Source organism: Stenella coeruleoalba (genome assembly GCF_951394435.1).
Source record: "Stenella coeruleoalba genome assembly, chromosome: 15".
In the NCBI taxonomy this organism is placed as follows: Eukaryota; Metazoa; Chordata; class Mammalia; order Artiodactyla; family Delphinidae; genus Stenella; species Stenella coeruleoalba.
This window is the reverse complement of record NC_137161.1, coordinates 61425319-61443496: the sequence shown is the minus strand read 5'-3', so window position 1 is coordinate 61443496 and position 18178 is coordinate 61425319. Positions and strand designations below refer to the sequence as shown.

Sequence of the window (18178 nt, the reverse complement as noted above, 5' to 3'; positions counted from 1 at the left end):
AGGGGAAGATCCCACATACCGCGGGGCGGCTGGGCCCGTGAGCCATGGCCGCTGAGCCTGCATATATATATATATATATATATATATACACATATATATATGTATATATACATATATATATATAAAATGAGTGATATTATGCCAAGTGTTCCGCAAAGTTTGCTTCTTTTAAACAGAGATTAGTGAAAAAACATAGCATCCTGCTAAGGACTCTCAAAGTTAAACCCCGAAGTGTTTTACGGGCGTTAGGGGCTTTAAAAGCTGAGCTAGATATAAACACTGTTAAACAAACGTGTGTCAAAACAAATTTTAAAAAAACAAGCAAAACGTAAGACGCAATTTTCCGTCAGTGGCAGCATTTGGCTAATAACCCAAATAGCCCAGGGACCTCTTTCCAAAGCTAGTCGAAGAAGCAGGAGGAAAGAGTAAAGGAACAGAATGCAGTACCCAGGCCTGGGATGCTATAAGGGAACCAGTGGGGAGAAAGGAGGGACTATGGAACAGCGAATAGGTTCATTTTTCCATCCCCTCTCCCACTTTTATTACCCATCTAAGGGGCATGGACTCACTCTTGAGGACATGAAGTGACCCTCTTCCCTCTGCTCCCACCCCACTCCGTTAGCTCTGTCCCAGACTCTTCAGCTCCTCTCCCCTAATCCCGGTCCTGGGCTTTGGTCCCAGACGCGCAGAAGGAAGCGTCCTTGGTTCTTACCCGGTCCTCGACGCGGCCAGCGTCTTGACTGCAGCTGCCGAAGCGGCGGCATCTCCGGGAAACCGCGTGTGAAGCAACGGTGCCGCCATCTGACCGGACACGCGACGACTGCACCTTACGCCGGAAGTCGTGCTCCTTCTAGGACCGCCTCCATCCCGGAAAACGAGTGTGCGAGCGACGGCCTTCAGCCAATCAGGAACCCCACATGGGGAGAGCTGAGTGACCTCGGCGGCTAGAGTGCCGCCAAGGCGGTCTCTTCGGCCCCCTGCATCAGGCCCCTCATTCCGCTTGGAGGACTTTCTCCGCCCAGCGAGGTGCGGCGATGAGGCCACCTCCAGTATTAAGACTGGAGACGTTTGTAGGATGACTCGGTCCAGCCCTGAGGCTCCGGGAGAAAGGGCGAGGACACCGGGAGGTGCTAAGCGGTGGCTGGGTATGTCGAGTATTAACTTTTTGGAGTCAAAGCCTTCCTCAATCAAACTGAAGAACCCGAAGCCCTGTGATTAATCCAAACCCGCAGAGACATAGGTGGGTCGGGGTTTGAACAAGTCGGCTTGACCCAGGAACCCGCTTCTCCGTCCCCACTGCGCTATCCTCGCAGATTAGCTTGGGTAAGCTAATCTTACCCTCCCGGAAGCAGGTTTCATGAAGAGAGTTACCCAGAAATCTCAGAGCTGTGATGATGCTGGGATGAGAAATCAGAGAGTGAGAGAAGACAGTTTCCAAAAGGCATTAGCCCTTAAACTTAAAATTTTAAAGGAGGTACCGAGTCGGCCGACCAACAAAGCAGGGAAGGGTCTTCCAAGCATAGGGAACAACAGGTGCCAAAGCAGGGTGGGTGGGAAGGAGGCAGAGGGAAAAAGGGAGTGTCCCTCCCCTCAGTTTCTAAGAAGGGAAAATGTTGCAACCTTTGGAAACTGTATAGAACTATATAAAAAGGACGTAAACCAGCTACAGCAACTTGTTGAATATAAAGCACTGTTCTGTTTTTGCAACAGTGTAACTGTCCTTCTGCTGTCTCCATATGGTCTCACCATTTCTTCGCTCACTGCTTTAGAGTTCCTGCGGAATGCTGGGCAGAAATCATTCATGTCCCCAAAACAGAGGAAATTACGCCCTAGCTCACAAAGATGTTCAAGACAGCTGTTTAAGTGGGAATCTTTACCCCTCCACCTCCAGAGCTTAAAAAACAAAACAAAACAATTCTTTGCACTCTCAGCCAGTAGAAGTTTAACTCTGTACTGTCAAGCAATTTGACAATTACTTTATTCTTTCATTTTTAGAAAGTCTGATATGTAAAAAAGAATATATATTAATGTAAGTTATCAAACATAGTAAAGTGAACACCTGTGAATGTACACCCAACTTATGAAACAACCTGTATTATTGATTCTTCCTGTGTGCTCCTTCCATATCCCACCTTCTCCCTGCTTCCTCTCAAGGTAATCACTATCCTGATTTTTTAAAAATCATTTCAACTTTTCTTTATGTAATTACCATATATATTCCCAAACAATATACTGTTTATTTTCACTTATCTTTCAATGATAAAATTACTTCCATGCTGTATTATGCTGCTGCTTCTTTTCAATCAACATTATGCTTCTAGAATCCATCCCTGTTGTATGTAATTGTGTTTTCCCTGCTTTGTAGTGTTCTATTATATGAACATACCATGATTTATAAATCCATTTTCTTATCTCCAACATTTAGATTTTTTCTTTCCGCACTCCCTCCCACTGTTATGTACATTGCTATGAATATTCTTATAATAGTCTCCTGATTCACATGTGCAAGAATTTTTCTAGGGTAGAATTGCTGGCTTGGGGGGTATACAAGACACAGTCAAAGAGCTTTCCATGGGAGTTTGGGATTAGCAGATGCAAACTGGTATATATAGAATGGGTAAACAACAAGGTCCTACTTTATAGCACAGGGAACTGTATTCAGTATCCTCTGATAAAACATAATGGAGGGCTTCCCTGGTGGCGCAGTGGTTAAGAATCCTCCTGCCAATGCAGGGGACACAGGTTCAAGTCCGGGTCTGGGAAGATCCCACATGATGTGGAGCAGCTAAGTCCATGCGCCACAACTACTGAGCCTGCGCTCTAGAGCCCCAGAGCCACAACTACTGAGCCTGCTTACCTAGAGCTGGTGCTCTGCAACAAGAGAAGCCACCGCAATGAGAAGCCCATGCACCACAACGAAGAGTAGACCCCGCTCGCCGCAACTAGAGAAAGACCACGCACAGCAACAAAAACCCAGTGCAGCCAAAAATAAATAAATTTAAAAATAAATAATGGAAAAGAATATGAAAAAGAACGTATATAGGGACTTCCCTCGTGGTCCAGTGGGTAGGACTCGGCACTCCCAATGCAGGGGCCCCAGGTTTGACTCCTGGTCGGGGAACTAGATCCTGCATGCATGCCGCACCTAAGAGTCCACGTGTTGCAACTAAGAAGACCGCATGCCGCAACTAAAGATCCCACATGCCGCAACTAAGACCCGGCACAGCCAAAATAAATAAATAATAAATAAATAAGTATTTTTAAAAAATACTCTTTAAAAAAAGAATGTATATATATGTATCAATATAACTGAGTCACTTTGCTGTACAGCAGTAACACAACGTTGTAAATCAAGTATACTTCAGTAAAAAATAAAAGGAAAAAAGAGCTTTCCAAAGTGGTTGTGCCACTACACACTGCCAGCAATACCTTGTCCTTAAGCTTGAGCACAACTCCTTCCTTATTCCCACAAAGCACAGTTAAGACAAGACTTCTAAGTTAAAATGTTTTTTCAGTGAAACCTGAGCACAGTGCAAGAAAAATCCTAAAACTAGATAGTATAATCTACTATTGGAGTTCCTTGGTCATGTTTCTTCATTGGGGATCCTCTACTCACTGTGTTCCATGGGCCAACTCAGCTGGCCAGGGAAAAGCCTCCTTTATCCAATCTTGCCTTTCCCAGACTCTGATCTCTTTTTGTCTCCAACTCTAATAAAAAAAAAATAATAAGAAAGACCTCTCCTTCAACAACAACAAGCAAACAAGAATTAACATGCTCCTGAAAAGATGCAGCCTTGCTCACAAAGAAGTCATCCCTTTACATTACTGTGCATTACAGCCGTTCATAATTTTTCTGAGCTTCTTCACTCCAGAATGAAATTTTACTTTCATATACCCAGAAGACCCATTAAACTGTTTTTCAAAAGAGCAGTGTTCCCCTAGAGATGAATTTTACAGTCATCCCTAGAGTAGTTCTCTTGGTTAAAGCCTCTTGGCTTGAAAGTAACAGAAACTTTCTCAAGCTAGTTTAAGCAAAAAAGGAGAATTTGTTCTAAGGATACAGGATATCTTAAAGCACCGGAAAATAATTTTTCACTGGCCAAATTTGAGTCAGGCGCCCTCCTCTAACCCAATCTTGAGAGGTGAGGTCATATTGTACCTTTGCTGTAGATGAAAATGTCACTATTAATGCTCCAGAAATGTTTTTCAAATCACTATATGGCAGGGATGATTCAAATGAACAATTTCTAAATAGCAAAGCCAATAATAGATATCACATTTGTCCCTTTTCCCTTTCCAAAAACAGTCAACAATTATTTTATGTCACTTATCTTTACAAAAACGCCATTCCTTAATGCAAGATCTCAACTATATATCTTTATTACTTATTTATTTATTTTATTTATTTTGGCTGCGTCGGGTCTTAGTTGCAGCACGCAGGATCTTCGTTGAGGCATGAGAGATCTTTTGATGCAGCGTGTGGGCTTCTCTCTAGTTGTGGCATGTGGGGTTTCTCTTCTCTAGTTGTGGCGCGGGCTCCAGGGCACATGGGCTCTGTAGTTTGCAGCAAGTGGGCTCTCTAGTTAAGGCACGTGAGCTCAGTAGTTGTGGCGCATGGGCTTAGTTGCCCCGCAGCATGTGGGATCTTAGTTCCCTGACCAGGGATCAAACCTGCATCCCTTGCATTGTAAGGCGGATTCTTTGCCACTGGCCCACCAGGGAAGTCCCTGTGTATCTTTAATACATATAGTTAATGTATATTAATTAATAATGTATATATGTTTACTAATTAAAGTATATTTACACACAGTATATGTAATTATATATAATAAAAATACATATAAATTGTATTGCTATCTAATTATAATAGATAATTACATACAATATAATGTATTTAATACATTATTAAATAATAGTATAAATATATCCTAAGACCATTAATTTAGAGCCTTCCTTTTCCCAGAGAAGTATAAAGCAGAGTTTGTCAACCTTGGCACTATTGATATTTTGGTCCAGATAATGCTTTATGAGGGGAGGAGACTGTCCTGCGCATTGTAGGATGTTTAGCAGTATCTCTGGTCTCCACCCACTAGGTGATAGTAGCATTCCCCTCCTCCCCATTATGAAAAGCAAAAGTCTCCAGACATGTCAAATGCCCCTGGGAGACAATATTGCCAAAATTAAGAACCACTGGTATGAAGCAGGGCCTTAGTGAACTTTTAGTCCAGTTGAAGACACAAAATGTATAAGAAACAACTAGAGAAAAAAAGGTAAAACAGTATACAAAATTATATTGTAAACAGTCATAAAATTTTCAATTTTGCCTTTAATATTCTTGGAGGATATTAAAAAATATTACCATTTTATTCTGTTGGGAAATGGTGGTAATGCGCAAGAGCTTCATGCTATTTAACGCCTAGTTGGAATGTTTTTCAGAGTTTTACCAGAAGGATGCTACAGAGAAAAGTGCCTTAATTTCTTCCCTAAATTCCTTAGAAGACAACTGCATCTGACTTAAGTTATGAATCAATAACATTTTCTATTGTTTTATTTGCATAATTTCAGAACTTTGTTTTATCTGTCTTTCTAATTGATCTTTGGTTGGAAGGAACTACCAAACCTCAACTTTATCTTTTCTGACAGACTTTCAGTCTAATAGTAGTTAATATCTATATTCATCTATTCAACAAATATTTATTGAACACCTAGGTACCAGGCCCTGTGCTAGGCACTGGAAGTCTGTGGTCAGCTAACAACAACAACAGCAGTAATGGTCCTTGCCTCATGGGGTTTGCCAACTAGTGAGAGAAACAGACATTGATCAAATGTATCATTGATCACACTTACAAACCTATTAATTCCTTTACAGGAGAATACATAGTGCTGTGGGGTTCTATAATGTGCATAATTTATATCTTTAGGGAGTTCTGGGAAGTTTCCTTGAGAAAGTGATTATTGAGTTGAAATTTAAAAAGCACTAAGCGGGTATTCCCTGATGATCCAGTGGTTAAGACTTTACGCTTCCACTGCAGGGAGCACGGGTTCAGTCCCCTGTTGGGAAACTAAGATCTCGCATGTGGCGTGGCCAAAAAAAAAAATCACTAAGGGTGAAGGGGTCAGGAGACTGTGAGGGGACAGTGCTTTGAAGGTAGGAAGAAAAGTGTGTGCAAGACCCCATGGCAAGAATAGAAAATGGGATATCATTTAGGATTTCAGTCAGTTCAGGGTTGAGGTAACAGTCATTTGGAGGAGGGTGGTGGTGGGTGAGAAGAAGAGAATCCACTGAGAAAACAGCCAAAATTGGAATCCTGAAATAAATGAATAATTGTCCAGGGATCCTTTTGTAATACAAATACTCATTCCTTTTCCTTCTTTATATTCAAATTATATTAGCCTTTTGCAAAGCAAGACACAAAGTACAGAGATCTAAGCTAAGTGGATGTTAAATTTCAGAAGAAGTAATATATTATTTAACAGCAATTCACCATGATATAATCTGATAATGGTACTGGAAAAATTTCTCCATACTAATGTTACTGAACTCAGGTTCACCTGATCATCACTCAGGAATCCAATACCGAGAGGCAAGTGTTGGGTGAAAAGGAAAGATGGCTTTATTGAGGAAGCCAGCAATCCTGGGGAGAAGGTGGAGTCATGTCCCAAAGAACCAAATCCCTACTCCCCAGGTTTTGCTTGGCGATTACACAGGGAAAAGAGGAAAGGGCTACATTCTGGGGAGGGGGCAATCTTCTATTTTCAGAGATGATTGTCTTGATCACACAGAAGTAGCCATCATGTCTCACTTGTGGTTGGAACATTATCTGAGCCATAAATCTTTGGTCAGCTAGGCCTTCTGGTTCCAACTGGCCTGGGGTCTATGTGCTTGTGGGCAGTATACAGTTAACTTCTTCTACCTTGTGGGGGTTCCAGTATCTGCAAAACAGTTCAAAGGATATGGCTCAGGATATTATCTATAGTCCTTGAGGAGGTACTAAATGTCCTTGACTTTGTTTAATAGCAAAACTATTATTTTGTCTTGCTTGCCTATTTTCCTCTGCATTTTCTCATTTCTCAGATTAAATTTATTCTTTGGAACTGGGGGAAGGCCTAGGAGGCTAAAGTTTTTCTACAAACATGAGGCAGGTGGAGGATGGAGGCTGTGGCGGGGTCATCTGTCCCGGGAAGGTTCCACAGGGTCCTGCTCAGTTACACTAAATCATTTAACTAAAAATTTACTTATATAACAGAGGATAAAGAAAGACTTAGAACTATATTTTGCTGTATGATCCATTCCCTGTTTATTAAACTCGTGTGGTAAATACATACTGTGTGATATAAAAGCACGTTGAGGAGAAAGAGTGGCACCGCAGAAAGAGCATCAGGCTCTAGAGCTGTACACCTTGACCTAGCTCACAGGGTTAAACTTTCAGCTCACTCCGTTCAGAAACAAGAACTAGAAAAGTACCCTTTCTCAGGCTGATCAAACCAGATTACTGCATAAATAAGTTAATCTCCTAATTACAGCCCCTTTCGACTTTTACAACAAAGTTCTGCATCACTTTGTTAATCATAAGTAATGACCCTTGTGCCATTTTGTCTAGCAGAGTCAAACTATGAGAGATCTTAACATGGTGGGGAATTCACATTAGTTTTGCAGACTGTAATATTGGAAGCCTTATACTACATACAGTCTATAATTATACTCTAATATAATTTATGGTATTTGGCACTTGTCAAAATGCAGTTTTCTTTCCTTATTTTTGTGCAGGTGACTAAAAGGCATATAGTCTTCCATGCTTATTTAATTTAATGAAGTATATTAACTCATAGAACATGGGGGATGGGTAAATAATCACATTAACAATATTAATTTTAAAATTAAAAAACTGTTTCATGGGTTTTACTGATGGAGTTTCACCCTTTAGAGCTGAGTCACAAAGAATAGGAATCAAACCCCAGATTTGTCATTTACTCTATTACTTTGGGCAACTGCCTAAATGTTCTCAGAACTTCAGTTACCTTATCTATAAAATGGGGATAACAATTTTTTTCAGTTATTTTAGGGCTATTGTAAGGATCAGATTAGAGCGTGTAAAGCACAAACCACAGAGTATGGCACAGTGAGCACTACAGAGTGGGTTTTAATTAAATGACAGTAGTATTTGCCCATTTATTTTCATGTAAACATGAGAAATGTAGTTGCAGTCAGCTGAAAACTGACCTGTGAGATAGAGAGATGGATTTATTGTAGAAAAGAAGAAAATAATTCATAAATTGCCCAGCAGTAACACCTTAAATATTTTGCATCCTATTACTTATAGTTTGTTTCTTATGGCTTTTTAAACTAAAAACCGCAGCCAATGCCTGATTATTTTGGGCTTGATTATCTAGTTATGGACTACTCAGCCCTTAATTTCTTGCTGTACAACATTGAAAACAGAGAGAAAGGAAATGACTTCTGCAGAGACTGAATCATCCTTGTGCCTCGTATAGTATCTGGCACTTAGTATGTACTAAATAAAAAATAAAACAATTTAATCACTTTTTAGTAACTCCAGTTTTAGAAGTCTTGGGTAAGACCAAAGGTAAAAATAAGACTCTTTGAACAATGCTATTTTGTTTTTCACTGTCACTATCTCTAGCCTTCTCACAACTGAGTTTTGACTATGCCAGAGACATTAAATGAAATGCTTAGAATGGTGTTGAATAGAACACACATTGATTCTGTTTCAGGATGATGTCAAGTATGACCTTAATTATTAGAAGAATAAAACTAAGTCCAAAATACTTCAGTGTATATTATGTGACCTGTGGGAGAAACAAAAGAGAGAGAGGATTTTAGCCATCAAGGAGTTTACAAACCTGTAAAGTCAGATTTAACTTGCATATTAACAACTTAAGAGAAACTTTATTTATTTATTTTTACATCTTTACTGGAGTATAATTGCTTTACAATGGTGTGTTAGTTTCTGCTTTATAACAAAGTGAATCAGTTATACATATACATATGTTCCCATATCTTTTCCCTCTTGCATCTTAAGAGAAACTTTAAAAGGGGGAGGGGGACATATGACAATGAAAACACGATGACCCAAAACCAGTGGGATGCAGCAAAAGCAGTTCTAAGAGGGAAGTTTATAGCAACACAATCCTACCTCAAGAAACAAGAAACATCTCAAATAAAAAACCTAACCTTACACCTAAAGCAATTAGAGAAAGAAGAACAAAAAACCCCAAAGTTAGCAGAAGGAAAGAAATCATAAATATCAGATAAGAAATAAATGAAAAAGAAATGAAGGAAACAGTAGCAAAGATCAATAAAACTAAAAGCTGGTTCTTTGAGAAGATAAACAAAATTGATAAACTATTAGCCAGACTCATCCAGAAAAAAAGGGAGAAGACTCAAATCAATAGAATTAGAAATGAAAAAGGAGAGTAACAACTGACACTGAAGAAATACAAAGGATCATGAGAGACTACTACAAGCAACTCTATGCCAATAAAACGGACAACCTGGAAGAAAGGGACACATTCTTAGAAAAGCACAACCTTCCGAGACTGAACCAGGAAGAAATAGAAAATATGAACAGACCAATCACAAGCACTGAAATTGAGACTGTGATTAAAAATCTTCCAACAAACAAAAGCCCAGTACCAGATGGCTTCACAGGCGAATTCTATCAAACATTTAGAGAAGAGCTAACACCTATCCTTCTCAAACTCTTCCAAAATATAGCAGAGGGAGGAACACTCCCAAACTCATTCTACGAGGCCACCATCACTCTGATACCAAAACCAGACAAAGATGTCACAAAGAAAGAAAACTACAGACCAATATCACTGATGAACATAGATGCAAAAATCCTCAACAAAATACTAGCAAACAGAATCCAACAGCACATTAAAAGGATCACACACCATGATCAAGTGGGGTTTATCCCAGGAATGCAAGGATTCTTCAATATACGCAGTTCAATCATTGTGATAAACCATATTAACAAATTGAAGGAGAAAAACCATATGATCATCTCAATAGATGCAGAAAAAACTTTTGACAAGATTCAACACCCATTTATGATAAAAACTCCAGAAAGTAGGCATAGAGGGAACTTACCTCAACATAATACAGGCCATATATGAGAAACCCACAGCCAAAATCGTCCTTAATGGTGAAAAACTGAAACCATTTCCACTAAGATCAAAAACAAGACAAGGTTGTCCACTCTCACCACTATTATTCAACATAGTTTTGGAAGTTTTAGCCACAGCAATCAGAGAAGAAAAAGAAATAAAAGGAATCCAAATCAGAAAAGAAGAAGTAAAGCTGTCACTGTTTGCAGATGACATGATACTATACATAGAGAATCCTAAAGATGCTACCAGAAAACTGCTAGTGCTAATCAATGAATCTGGTAAAGTAGCAGGATACATAATTAATGCACAGAAATCTCTTGCATTCCTATACCCTAATGATGAAAAGTCTGAAAGAGAAATTAAGGAAACACTCCCATTTACCATTGCAACAAAAAGAATAAAATACCTAGGAATAAACCTACCTAAGGAGACAAAAGACCTGTATGCAGAAAACTAAAGACACTGATGAAAGAAATTAAAGATGATACAAATAGATGGAGAGATATACCATGTTCTTGGATTGGAAGAATCAACATTGTGAAAATGATTATACTATCCAAAGCAATCTACAGATGCAGTGCAATCCCAATCAAGGTACCAACGGCATTTTTCACTGAACTAGAGCAAAAAATTTCACAATTTGTATGGAAACACAAAAGACCCTGAATAGCCAAAGAAATCTTGAGAAAGAAAAACGGAGCTGGAGGAATCAGGCTCCCTGACTTCAGACTATACTACAAAGCTACAGTAATCAAGACAGTATGGTACTGGCACAAGAACAGAAATATAGATCAATGGAAAAGGATAGAAAGCCCAGAGATAAACCCACACATATATGGTCACCTTATTTTTGATAAAGGAGGCAAGAATACACAATGGAGAAAGGACAGCCTCTTCAATAAGTGGTGCTGGGAAAACTGGACAGCTACATGTAAAAGAATGAAATTAGAGCACTCCCTAACACCATACACAAAAATAGAACGAAATTAGAGCACTCCCTAACACTATACAAAAAAATAAACTCAAAATGGATTAAAGACCTAAATGTAAGGCCAAACACTATAAAACTCTTAGAGGAAAACATAGACAGATCACTCTATGACATAAATCACAGCAAGATCCTTTTTGTCCCACCTCCTAGAGAAATGGAAATAAAAACAAAAATAAACAAATGAGACCTAATGAAACTAAAAAGCTTTTGCACAGCAAAGGAAACCATAAATAAGACGAAAAGACAACCCTCAGACAGAATGGGAGAAAATATTTGCAAACGAAGCAACTGACAAAGGTTTAATCTCCAAAATTTACAAGTAGCTCATGCAGCTCAATATCAAAAAACCAACAACCCAATCCAAATATGGGCAGAAGATTTAAATAGACATTTCTCCAAAGAAGATATACAGATTGCCAACAAACACATGAAAGGATGCTCAACATCACTGATCATTAGAGAAATGCAAATCAGAACTACAATGAAGTATCACCTCACACCAGTCAGAATGGCCATCATCAAAAAATCTACAAACAATAAATGCTGGAGAGGGTGTGGAGAAAAGGGAACCCTCTTGCATTGTTGGTGGGAATGTAAATTGGTACAGCCACTATGGAGAACAGTATGGAGGTTCCTTAAAAAACTACAAATAGAACTACCATATGACCCAGCAATCCCACTACTGGGCATATACCCTGAGAAAACCATAATTCAAAAAGAGTCATGTACCAAACTGTTCATTGCAGCTCTATTTACAATAGCCCGGAAATGGAAACAACCTAAGTGTCCATCATCGGATGAATGGATAAAGAAGATGTGGCACATGTATACAATGGAATATTACTCAGCCATAAAAAGAAACGAAATTGAGCTATTTTAGAGTCTGTCATACAGAGTGAAGTAAGTCAGAAAGAGAGAGACAAATACCGTATGCTAACACATATACATGGAATTTAAGAAAAAAAAATGTCATGAAGAACCTAGGGGTAAAACAGGAATAAAGTCACACACTGGAGAATGGACTTGAGGATATGGGGAGGGGGAAGGGTAAACTGTGACAAAGCGAGAGAGAGGCATGGACATATATACACTACCAAACGTAAGGTAGATAGCTAGTGGGAAGCAGCCGCATAGCACAGGGAGATCAGCTTGGTGCTTTGTGACCGTCTGGAGGGGTGGGATAGGGAGGGTTGGAAGGAGGGAGACGCAAGCAAGAAGAGATATGGGAATATATGTATATATAAAACTGATTCATTTTGTTATGAAGCAGAAACTAACACACCATTGTAAAGCAATCATACTCCAATAAAGATGTTAAAAAAATTTTTTGAAAAAAACACTAGAAGGTACAGTATAAGCACGTTATATATATAAATGAATGTTATATAATGAATGTATTGTATATATGTATTTGAATGAATGGATTTACAAGAAACCAATAACATTTTTAAAAATATATATATTTATTTATTTATTACTTTTTTGCTGTGTTGGGTCTTTGTTGCTGCACGTGGGCTTTCTCTAATTGTGGCTAGTGGGGCCTACTCTTTGTTGCAGTGCGTGGACTTCTCACTGCAGTGGCTTCTCGTTGTGGAGCACAGGCTCTAGACATATGGGCTTCAGTAGTTGTGGCACATGGGCTCAGTAGTTGTGGCTCGTGGGCTTTAGAGCGCAGGGTCAGTTGTTGTGGCACACGGGCTTCGTTGCTCCACGACATGTGGGATCTTCCCAGACCAGGGCTCGACCCATGTCCCCTGCATTTGCAGGTGGATTCTTAACCACTGCACCATCAGGGAAGTCCTAATAACATTTTTAATGTCTATCAGTAGCAATGTGCTGAGGAGTATAGAGAGACTTTACTCTGTGCTGTTTTATGCTTGTTGGATTTTGTAATATGGAAATATATTACCCAAAGATTTAAACTTTAAAAATGTGTTCATCCTATATATTTATTTTTTTATATCACGTTTTTAATTGAAGTATAGTTGATGTACAATACTATATAAGTTACAGGTGTACAATATAGTGATTCACAATTTTTAAAGGTTATAATTCATTTAAAGTTGTTATAAAATATTGGCTATATTCCCTGTGTTGTATATTTCCTTGTAGCTTATTTTATTTATTTTATTAAACAATTATTTATTTATTTATTTGGTTGCACTGGGTCTTAGCTGCAGCAGGCAGGCTCCTTAGTTGCGGCTCCAGGGCTCCTTAGTTGTGGCATGTGAACTCTTAGTTGCGCTATGCATGTGGGATCTAGTTCCCTGACCAGGGATCGAACCCAGACCCCCTGCATTGGGAGCGTGGAGTCCCATCTGCTGTGCCACTAGGGAAGTCCCCTGTAGATTATTTTATACATAATAGTTTGTACCTCTTAATCCCCTACTCCCATCTTGCTCCTTCCTCCTTCCTTCTCCCCTCTGGTAACCACTAATTTGTTTTCTGTATCTGTGGGTCTGTTTCTTTTTTGTTATATTCACTAGTTCGTTACATGTTTTAGATTCCACATATAAATGATATCATACAGTATTGTCTTTGTCTGACTTATTTCACTTAGCACAATACCCTCCAAGTCCATCCATGTTGTTGCAAATGGCAAAATTTCATTCTTTCTTATGGCTGAGTAGTATAAAAACATTTCTTTTGAAATGGGGGGAAAATAAACCAGACAGTGTTTTTATTTTATATTTATTGGTTGATTTATGTATTTATTTTTTAAGAATAACGAGATTTCTTTCTCCTTCATGTCGAGGCCCGTGTGGAGTCCAGGCTGGTGGGCAGCTCTGCTCCAGGCAGCCGGTCATTTGGGGACCTTGTATTTTTAAAATACATAAACATCTATATTTACTAAGATGATTAAAGTTGTTTCTATCTTTCTTTCAAGGTGACTGTCTGCTTCCTGGCATTGTGGTAGCACCTGAGGTTCACTAATCACAGTTCTTGAGAACCACCTCTATTTACCCAAGGTAAAATCCAACCATACAAATATTGATTAGCTACTGCAAGATAAAAGGCTCTTCTGTAGGTTCCTGAAACGTGCGTGTGGGCACACCCCCAACAATGTCCTTTGCACTTACCTGGTCGCTTGTTCTGTACTACGTTAAAGTTGATTTTTCTCTGAGTTCCTAACTATAGTTCTTGTGTTATTAAAACAGCTGTGCTTACCTGGTTCATTTTATATACAGAAGCTCAACTGTTGCATATATTATTACTTAAAAATAAATTGATAAATGTCATATAGTTTATAAATTGCTGGTTTAATCCAATTATTCTTTTTTAAAAATTGTGGTAAAATACACATAAAATTTACCACCTTAACCATTTTTAAGTGTACAGTTCAGTAGAGTTAAGTACATTGACATTGTTGTACAGCCAACCTCCAGAACTCTTTTCATCTGAAACTCTGTACCCATTAAACAACTACTGGTTCCCCACTCTACCCATTCTACTTTCTGTTTCTTTGAATTTGGTTCTCTGATATGAGAAATCTCATATAGGTGGACTCATACAGTATATATCTTGTTGAAACTGGCTTATTTCACTTAGCATAATGTCCTTCCCTTATTCTTTTTTCCAAGTATCTGCAATGCATGAAGTCTTCCAACTTGAGTTAATTTTTAAAAATTATAAACATAGAAATAATGAAGCATAGGGCAGAAAAGGGGAAGAAATATAAAAGCAACTAAATTTTTGGAAGTTTTGATCCAAAGTACCATACCACCTAAAAATGTACTTTTGCCTATAATTGGAAAATTTAAAAGCAAACTATCCCTATATTAGACCATTCTTGCATAAACAATTCACTGATACAAAGAAAGAACATAAGAGGAGAGCAGTCCCAAATGAATTTTATTTGATTATCATTAAAATATGCAATCAAATCAGCAGGTTTTAAATCCTTGGGAAAAAGGGAAACTCATATTGCTTAAATCAAATGAACATATAAATAAACTGTAACATGTTATAATACCCTGATTGTATTAACCTTTCTGATAGCTTAACGAGGTCACAAAGCATCCTTAAATACAAGGAGCTGCAATTTTCAATGTCCGTTTCTGTGGGATTTGTACTGACACATTCACCCAGAGTATGTGAGACATGATTTTCCGCTTAGAATGCTGGAATGTTTTCACAAGAGAAGTCTATTTTAAAAACCAACTTCTTTTAAAATGAAGTTCATTTGGAACAGCATAGTTTATTATGGCTTCAAATTCTGGCAATAAACATCTTTACTGTCTGGGGCTGGAAAATTCTCCCCACTCTGCAGCACAGACTTGGTGGAGGCAGCTGGTCAAGTCTGCAGTGCTGAGACAGGCCAGGGCTCCAGATGGAGGTTTCCAAATCGAGATTAAGGTAAGTATTTGTGCTTTTATAAACTTGGCACTTAAATCTGTAGGAACATTGGTGAGCTCTGGAAAGAAAAAAGCAATTTTATTTGAGATGAGACTTACAAACATAGAGAGGAACCAAAAAATGAAAGAGTTGTTGATTTTCATTCTCTCTCTGGAAATAAAGCTTTCAACAGAGAAATAACCCTAGACTGATCTGGGGTATTACAGCCCAAGTTATGACTAATAGGCTTAAGAAAAAAGTTCTTTAATAACTATCGCTTGGAAGGAAAGCTTATAATATACACCTTATAACAAATTATACATCAATTACACATCAATTCCAGCTCCTCCATTTATGTGACATTGAAAAGAATTACATAACCTTCCAATAACAAATCTCCCTTCCTTGAAGTGGAGATAATAATGGTGCCTTATCTCTGATGGTTGTGACGAATGAGATAAAGCCTGTAAGTTACTTAAGCACAGTGGGTAGTGTATTATGAACACCCAATAAATGTTAGCTATTATTATTAATAAATGCCCCATATGTGTGTGTTGATTCAGAATTATACAAAATGGGAATACAAAGATGAACAAAACAAAGATGAATGAGATCCTCATGGTCAAGTGGAGAAGATACCATTACTATTTAAGAGGTAATGCATCATCTGAGGATCAAAATAAAGTGGTTTTTTTTTTAAGTGCCTAATGAACTATAGCGCAAATTTTTATTAGTCTAGATCAGGGTTTCTCAACTTCACACTGACGATGTTTGGGGCGGGATAATTCTGTGCTGTGAGGGGCTGGCCTGAGCACTATAGGGTGTTGGGCGGCCTCTCTGGCCTCCACCCACTAGATGCCAGCAGCACCTCTCCCCACTCCGTGCTTTTACATTGCTGTGGTCTATGGCTGGGAGCCTCCAGGACTAAACCCCGGGGATCGGTTTCCACTCCTGCTCTCCCCAGAGCTCCCTGTGCCTGCCTGTCTGGCCTGCCGTCTCCTCAGGGCCTGAACGTTACGGCAGATGGCAGGCATCCAACGGTGGAATCTCAACCTGGGAGTCAGGGACTGGGCAAATCAGCTCTCCTCAGGCCAGCAGACAAAGATGAGACAGCCAGGTTCTCTGAGAGGAGAGGATGACGGCCTCGGGCCTGGGTGTCACTGGGGCAGAGTGAAATACACTCTGTTGGCTGCGAACCTGGCCAGGCAGGCTGGTCTCCCTCTGCCTCGGCCAGGCAGGCTGGTCTCCCTCTGCCTCGGGCCAGTTGCTCTTGGTCAGGTGGATGACTCCAGCCGTGCAACTGGAGTCAAAGCCGCTATACAGCCCATCCCCCAGCAAAAGGGGGTGGGGTGGGGCGGGAGTAGTTACTCTCTTGTTATATAAGCAGCCACGTAATAGTCTGGATCTTGCCTTTTGGCCCACAGAGCCTAAAATATTTACCATCTGGGCCTTTATAGAAAAAAATTTGTCAACCTCCATTTTAGATAGGTACTTATCCTACCGTCAGTACAGAGAAATGCAACAAAATGGTGTCATTCTACCTGACGTCATCTTGAGACAGGAAGACAAGAGCACAGCCATTTCGGAAAAGGACCAGGGTAACGGCCTTGGGCAAAAACAGGCCTTGTAAGCTAAAAAACAAAGGCCCCGGGGGTCTGAGTCCCAGAGACTAACCTTATCTGTTCCTGTGCGTTTTTGCAGAAAATTCTCATGCATTTCTACACCCTCACAGAAACAACTCCCTATTCCTTATAGCCATCATGGGGCCACCTGCTGATGATCAAAGAAGTTGGATGATTTCTGGAAATTATCAGTGATCCATGAGACGAACCCTCCCTTTTGTTATAAAAGCAACTCGCCCCTTCTACTCTAGGAGCTGGAAGTTTTGTTTTGCTTTGTTTTCTTGCTGTTGTAGTTTTCCGCCCTCTCCTTTGTGCACATGCTACCTCTTTGAATAAAAACCTCTGCTTGCCTAAGGGTCTTGTGGAAACAATATCATTTCTATGGTGGTAACATCCAAGAATCTGGAAACGGCCTGGCAACAATCTTTGTAGCAAAAAAAATGTTATGTACAAGTAAATAAACACCTGACAGTGTTTTCCGGGATGAATACCCATGGAGCCTACACTTTATTTTTTAATTAATTAATTAATTTATTTATTTATGGCTGTGCTGGGTCTTCGTTGCTTCAGGCGGCCTTTCTGTACTTGCGGCGAGCGGGGGCTACTCTTTGTTGCAGTGCGTGGGCTTCTCATTGCGGTGGCTTCTCTTGTGGAGCACAGGCTCTAGGCGTGTGGGCTTCAGTAGTTGTGGCGTGCAGGCTTCAGTAGTTGTGGCATGCGGGCTCAGTAGTTGTGGCTCACGGGCTCTAGAGCACAGGCGCACGGGCTTAGTTGCTCCGTGGCATGTGGGATCTTCCCGGACCAGGGCTCGAACCCGTGTCCCCTGCATTGGCAGGTGGATTCTTAATTACTGCGTCACCAGGGAAGTCCCCTACACTTTAATTAGAAACTGTTGTAACATCTAAGAGGACTGTTTTCCCCTTAGAACTAACTGGCAGAGAACTTAGCAATTATTCTCTAATTATTGGCCACCTGCCATTACTTTAGAACAGAGCCCACAGGTAGAATTATGAACACAAGTACCCTTCTTAAAAAGCCTTCAAAGGTTTCCCACTTCCTCACACCCAACCCCAAGCACTCTTGACTCCAGCATCGG

General features: G+C 39.7%; 1 protein-coding gene and 1 long non-coding RNA gene across 7 annotated transcripts in view; one reads left to right on the top strand and one right to left on the bottom strand.

Annotated features, from left to right (window-relative positions):
* Positions 1-833, bottom strand: part of RRN3 (RRN3 homolog, RNA polymerase I transcription factor) — a 28423-nt gene extending 27590 nt beyond the window's left edge. For 4 of the 6 annotated variants that reach the window (XR_013831512.1, XM_079944224.1, XM_079944222.1 and 1 more), the window contains exon 1: positions 713-833. Coding sequence is in view for 5 of the 6 variants with exons in the window: in XM_079944224.1 (XP_079800350.1) it covers positions 713-801 (89 nt within the window). In the remaining variant the exon portion in view is untranslated. The remainder of the gene's footprint in view (positions 1-712) is intronic. The other 2 variants (XM_079944225.1, XM_079944223.1) reach the window with 1 other exon arrangement.
* Positions 834-1057: 224 nt separating this feature from the next.
* Positions 1058-17975, top strand: LOC307198302. The gene is made up of 5 exons (XR_013831607.1): positions 1058-1145; positions 14013-14094; positions 15396-15481; positions 16024-16115; positions 17162-17975. It is a non-coding gene; the product is annotated as an uncharacterized lncRNA (long non-coding RNA).
* The last annotated feature ends 203 nt before the right edge of the window (positions 17976-18178 follow it).